Here is a 6275-nt window from a genome sequence, read left to right on the forward strand (position 1 = left end):
GCAGGATAAATAATCAGAACTGACATTGCCAGGTTCATTGTCAGGCTTTGGCTCTGTACTGGTGAGCTCCAGTGTGACTGTCCTTTGACAAGTCAGGGCCCTGCCCTCAGCAAGTCAGGCCTGGTAGAAAAACTCTAAATGAAAATGCAGCCTCTTTCACTTTGCTTTTTGGAAAGAAAGTGCAAAGGGTGCTGACCCCAAGCCTCACCTGGGCAATCATGCCCCTTCTGAGCCACCTTTCATTCGCTTGTTCTATGGTGAGGACAGGGGGTTCCTCAGGGCCTGGGAGGACACCTCCCACCGAGGTGCCCGAACCCATCCTCTGGGCACCAAGACGCTGTTAATGAGATCTATTTGATGGCATTTAGGTTTTCCACGTGTACCTGATGTGGAGGAGAACAGAGACACAAGCAGGGAAGGATTCCTGGGAAGCACCTCCTCCAGCTGGGACAGAAAGCAACCTCCCTCTTCGGCCTTGAAGACACATGAGGTCCGGAGGAGGTGAGAGGAAGTTGAATGGGGAGGAAGAAGGAAGTAGAGGCAGGAGGGCCAGAGGGAGGTGGTGACCAGAGAGGCTGGCTCAAACTTTTCTCCAATCTGCTGATCCCGAAGAGAAGTCTCCAGCTGCTGCTAAAACCTGCTCAGGGGCAGCTGCCTGACCTCTGAGAAAGGGGACCCACCCGCTCCGCAAGCTGAGGGCCTGCCCTGGGATGGAGGGGCGGCTGGGATAAGTCATCTCCAAGCCCACAGATGGAGAACGGAGCCCAGGGAGGGGACGGACCGGCCACAGGCAGAGAGAAGCCGGACTGGGCTGGGGCACCTGCTTCTGGAGCCTGGGGCCGAGATGGGGTGAGGAGAATGGGCTGTGGTGGGCTCTGCTCCTGGCCTCAGCTCCTGGGCCCCTGGGGGACTCTGCAAGCTGAAACATGAAGGGGCTGTGATCAGATAAGGAACCAGAGCCCGCTTTGTCCCTGCGGCCGGAAAGAAACCTGGAGGGTACAAGTTCTCTCTCATTTTCCCCGGGAGTCCCATTCACATCCTCTGCCTTTTGTTGTTATTTTTAGGAGCTCCACTGCCCCTTTGGGAGAATCCCCAGGCCTTTCTCTGCCTGCCTGCAGTGTGTATGTGTGTGTGTGTGCGCGCGTGCGCGCGCATTTGTGTGTGTGTGTGTGTGTGTGTATATAGGGAGATCGCCTATAACTGGCTGTCCTTTTGAAACTGACCAGAGGTGCTTCTGATTCTCCAGGACCAGCTTCTCTCCTGGAAACTCCAGAAGACGTGTCTTCACTTCAAAAGACCCAAAAACGTGGCTTCTCATAAAGTGTCCCCTCCAATCTGGGTGAGGTGTCAGGGTGAGGAAGAAGAGGGAGACAGAGGGGCTGGGGAAGAGACACAGAGATGACGTGAGACAGAGAGAGAGAGACCAAGAGTGAAAGGAAGAGGGAGAGAAGCAGAGGTAGTGAGGACGTGAGTGAGAGGAGACAGAGGTAGAAAGATCTGGAAACAAGCTCAGGGAGAGACAGAGAGACTGTAAGGAGGGAGTCGCAAACAGCTCAGTGCATAGAGAGAAGGGAGGAAAGCAAGAGTGAGATGCAGAGAGGATGGGAGGAGAGAGGAGGAAACTGAGAGGGTAGAAGACTCAGAAGGAGAGAAAGGGGAAAAGCAAGCTGAGACAGAATGAAGGAGGAACAGGGGAATGTGCTGAGGAGAGAGAGGGGAGACAGTGAGGAGGGAGGAAAGGAAAAGCAGAGGAGGAGAAGACAGGCGCCCTTGTCCTTGTTAATATCCGCGAGGAAGCTGGCCGAGCGTGTCCTTATGGGCCCTGCCGTGGCCATGGCCGGCAGGGAAGTGCCCCTCCGGTGACATGGGTGGCAGTCGAAGGAGGGAGGGGCAGGTCTGCAGCAGGTGGCCGCCCCTGGGTGGGGCCGCCAGCCGAGCCCCGGGGGTATAAGTGGGAGGCCGGGCCTGCTGAGCACCTGTCAGGGCCAGCTCCCCTGCGCAGGTGCCAGGCAGGTGGCTCCGGCCGAGCCCGGCCCCAGCATGAGCTCCTTCGACCTCCCAGCGCCCTCCCCGCCCCGCTGCAGCCCCCAGTTCCCCAGCATCGGCCAGGAGCCCCCCGAGATGAACCTGTACTACGAGAACTTCTTCCACCCCCAGGGCGTGCCCAGCCCTCAGCGGCCCCCCTCCTTCGAGGGCGGCGGCGAGTACGGGACCACCCCCAACCCCTACCTCTGGCTCAACGGGCCGGCCATGACCCCGCCGCCTTACCTGCCGGGCGCCAGCGCCAGCCCCTTCCTGCCCCAGACCTACGGGGTGCAGAGGCAGCTGCTGCCCGGCGTGTCCGGGCTGGGGGGCGGCGACCTGGGCTGGCTGCCTATCCCCTCGCAGGAGGAGCTGATGAAACTGGTGCGGCCCCCCTACTCCTACTCGGCGCTCATCGCCATGGCCATCCACGGGGCACCCGACAGGCGCCTCACCCTCAGCCAGATCTACCAGTATGTGGCCGACAACTTCCCCTTCTACAACAAGAGCAAGGCCGGCTGGCAGAACTCCATCCGCCACAACCTGTCTCTCAACGACTGCTTCAAGAAGGTGCCCCGTGACGAGGACGACCCAGGTAAGGGGTCTGCAGGCTCGTGCCCCCGAGGAAGGCTCAGTCCTCCCGACACCCCATTCTAGAAAGTCCTGAATATGGCCGTGCCCCCCGAGACTGGGGGCCAAAGGGAGTCATCTGTAAACATGGACGCTGGAGGCAGATTTGGGTTTGGATCCTGGCCGTGCCGCTGACCAGTCAGTGACCTGTGAGCCTCAGTTTCCCCGTCTGAAAAATAGGGATGTAAGAGTGGCTCCTTTGCAGGTTTGTGGGTGGCGGGGTCATGAGATGATGTATGCGAGGTGTTTGGTGCTAACGAGTGCTCGATGGACAGCAGTGATTGTGACAATTACCCTGAATCCCCAGAATCCAGCATGTAGGAAGTCCTTTGCCGGCAGGGGATGGGTAATGAGTGCTTGGACTAGATAAAGGCACGTGTATCCTAGGCCTGATGGGAAGGGACCGGTGTTTGTGAAACAACCAGTAAGGGCCACATTATGCTGCCTGCCCTAGTTACATCGTCTCCTTTAATCCAGCCCTGCGGGGTGGCTCTTATGAAACCCATTTTACAGATGAGGAAATTAACACCTAGAGGTGAAGCGGCCTGCCTCGGGTGACACAGAGTGATGTGACAGTGACGGAGAATGAATCTGAACGGAGGTGACTAGCACCACAGTGTGAACTTTTTAATGAGCAATTTCTAAAATATAGAGACGTACACAGAGTAATAAATACTCATGTGTGCATTTCCCAGAATTAAAGTCCACTCTTGTCCCAGCATAGGAATCCAGGGTACCTCTCAGAGGAACCCCACCTCCACCCTCTTTGAGGCTTGTGAGGGCAGGACTGTTTGTCCCCCAGAAGGGGGTGAGCATCCCATCCAAAGACTGGCCTCACCCTCAGGCCGAGAGACGCAGGCAGGCGGGGTTCAGATTGTCCTTCCTGGTTACAAAGCCCCTTTTACACATCTAGCATTAGCCCTCTCTCACAGCCAGTCCGAGGAAGAAAGGACAGGGTCCAATGGGCCCACTTCTCATGCTAGGAAACTGAGGCTCACCCAGAGTCCCTCAGTCCGAAGCGGGGACTCAAGTCCATCCTTGGAGTTCACCCCTGAGACTTTCAGGGAGCCCTGAATTTCTCCCTGAGTTTTCTTTCACATCAGCAATGGAAGAAGCCCCACCCTCACCTTTCCCCAGTACTTGAACTTCTTAAGGAGACCACACTGTAAACTCCTTCATGGCTTAGGCCTCTCTTGCTTTGTGCTCCCAGGGTGCCTTGGTGTGAGGTGGGTGCTTAAATAAAGATCCGTGTGCTGTGGCCTTGCGGGGGCGGGGGGGTGGGGGTGGTTGTGGAATTCCTGTTTTGTTCTCTGCCTTTCTGCATTTGTTACCTTCGATTTTAGTTTATGACAATAAGAAGCAGCAGAAGCAAAGCACTGGATCTGTCTCTCTGCTTACCTTCTCCTGCTTTTGTGCCAGGCAAAGGGAATTACTGGACCCTGGACCCCAACTGTGAGAAGATGTTCGACAATGGAAATTTCCGCAGGAAGAGGAAGAGAAAATCGGATGTTTCCTCCAGCACGGGCTCCTTGGCCTCGGAGAAAACAGAGCCCAGTCTCCTGGCAGGAAGCCCCAAGACCGCGGAGGCCCAGGACATCTTGGATGGTGCTTCGCCGGGTACCACCAGCTCCCCGGAGAAGCAGCCCTCGCCACCCCCGCCGGGAGCCCCGTGCCTCAACAGCTTCCTCTCCACCATGTCAGCCTATGTGAGTGGGTCAAGCCCCATGGGCCGCCCTGTGGCCACGCCGGGACTGAGCCCGGAGCCCGCTGACAAGGTGGGGCAGAACTTGCTGAACTTCAACTCCTACACCCCACTCACCAACATCAGTGGCCATGCGGGCGGGGGTGAGTGGGCCAGCCCTGCGCCCAGCAATGCTCTGGGCTACGGAGGCTCCGTCCTCAGCCAGTTCAGCCCTCACTTCTACAACAGCGTCAACACAAACAGCGTCCTCTACCCCAGGGAGGGCGCCGAGGTCTAGAAACACAACAGCTCCCGAGCCAGGTGGACACGCTCGGGGTCCTCCATGTCAGCGTCCAAGTGGTCCAAGACCTCCAAACTGCCCAGACATACACAGGAGGCTCAGAGGAATTCATCGTTTTTCTAGAACATTGTGTAAACCTTGTGTTTATCACATATCCATCCACAGACCCACAACCAGCTTTGCAGTAGAAATACTCGTGCCTGCATGACAGTAATCCACTTGGCCATTTATTGAGCACTTACTATGTGCTGGGTGCTGTACTAAGCTCTTTGAAGGTGTGATCGTACTTTCTATCTACAGCCACATTGTGAGGGTCATATAAACCTCCCCACTTAACAGATGAGAAAACTGAGGCTTGAGGAAGTTAAGTAACTTTCCCAGGGTCAGACAAACTAGGAAGCGGCAGAGCCAGGAGTCAAGTCCAGGTCTCTCTGACTCCCAAAGTTTGGGCCAATGAAGGCAGGGATGGAGGAATTGGTTGAGCAGCCAAGGAAGGTCAGTGTGGAGAGCTGATGATGGCAAGCATATGCAAATCTCCTCACTGCCTTCTGGCCATCCATCAAATTTAGTACCAGCCCTAGGCACATCTCATCTTGGTCCAAGTCCTCATTCTATGGCCCCCAACTTACCTGCTGACACTCCTTTTGCTACTACTCAAGGGGGAAGCCCAGATCCGTGCCCCAGCAGGACGATGCGTCCAGCCTCTCCCCACAGGGGGATGTTGTTTCCCCAGCCCCGCAGACCATGTGCAGAGCAGGGAGAGGAGCGGTGTGCACCCCAAACCCCACCCCCACCCCCTCACTGCCCACTGACAAAATCTTGTAAAGCCCAGCTTCCTGTGTGCACGTCATGGACCAGTGAGCTGGAGGTGGCTGAGTCTGCCAAGAGAAACAAGGCTGAATAAGTGCTTCCTTTTTTATAGCCCGGGAGGGGCTGCAGACCGCCACAGAGGGGTCCATGCGTGCTGCTCCTGGGATCTTTTTCTTGTTTTGTATGTACTTTACATGCCTGTGATGTTGCATCACAGCACACCCTGGGAAGTATTTTTTGTTTTCTTATGTTCTTTTTAATTAAAAAAAAAAAAAAAAAAAAAAAAAGCTACGTGTGTCCCTTCCTTGTGAGTTTTCCTGTCACTTGGCTGCTGGTTGACTCAATGTGGGGCCAAGTGCGGCCTGGAGCTGAAAGCTTTTGGGACAAGAGGCAGAGAAAGAAGGGGTGTCAGGCTCTTTCCCTCTGCCACATTGGCATGCAGACAGGACAGAGGCCCTCAAAAAAAGAGGAGAGCCTGTGGGACACAAAATATGGCCCGGATTGCGGCTCATGCAATTGTCATTCCTGTGTTGTGATCATGTGATCCCCCTAACAAGCCTGCGCAGGGAGTGGTACTAATCCCATCATTATACAGATGAGAAAAACAAGGATCAGAGTGCCTGAGCAAGGTCCCCAGGCAGTCCCTGCCCACATCTTCTGACTCTGCAACTCATCACGCTGTAGTACAGCCTCAGACGTGGCTGACCCTAGTGGCAGTGACAACAGTCCTATTGGCTACAATTCGCCGAGGACTGTGGGCAGGCACTGGGCCAAGTGCTGTGCAGGGGGAGCTCTTTTACCCTCACAACAACCCACAAGTGTGGACACTGG

The 6275-nt window shown here is 55.8% G+C and overlaps 1 protein-coding gene across 2 annotated transcripts; it reads left to right on the forward strand.

Moving 5' to 3' along the window:
* The first annotated feature begins 2040 nt into the window (after positions 1–2040).
* Positions 2041–5665, forward strand: FOXI1 (forkhead box I1). Of its 2 annotated transcripts, none has more exons than XM_068534607.1 (2): positions 2041–2617; positions 4072–5665. In XM_068534607.1, the coding sequence occupies exons 1-2, from the start codon at positions 2041–2043 to the stop codon at positions 4629–4631; spliced, it is 1137 nt and encodes a 378-aa protein (XP_068390708.1). In that variant the 3' UTR covers positions 4632–5665. The 2 variants fall into 2 exon arrangements, with proteins under 2 accessions (XP_068390708.1, XP_068390709.1); XM_068534608.1 differs by having other exon boundaries at positions 4354–5665.
* Positions 5666–6275: the final 610 nt, after the last annotated feature.

This window comes from Eschrichtius robustus, chromosome 2, assembly GCF_028021215.1.
Source record: "Eschrichtius robustus isolate mEscRob2 chromosome 2, mEscRob2.pri, whole genome shotgun sequence".
NCBI classification, from domain to species: domain Eukaryota; kingdom Metazoa; phylum Chordata; class Mammalia; order Artiodactyla; family Eschrichtiidae; genus Eschrichtius; species Eschrichtius robustus.

Excerpts from the sequence above, each read along its gene's own strand:
- FOXI1 (XM_068534607.1), top strand. The coding sequence starts at position 2,041 with ATGAGCTCCTTCGACCTCCCAGCGCCCTCCCCGCCCCGCTGCAGCCCC. Across the intron at positions 2,618-4,071 it reads CCGTGACGAGGACGACCCAG|GCAAAGGGAATTACTGGACC; the intron begins GTAAGGGGTCTG and ends CTTTTGTGCCAG.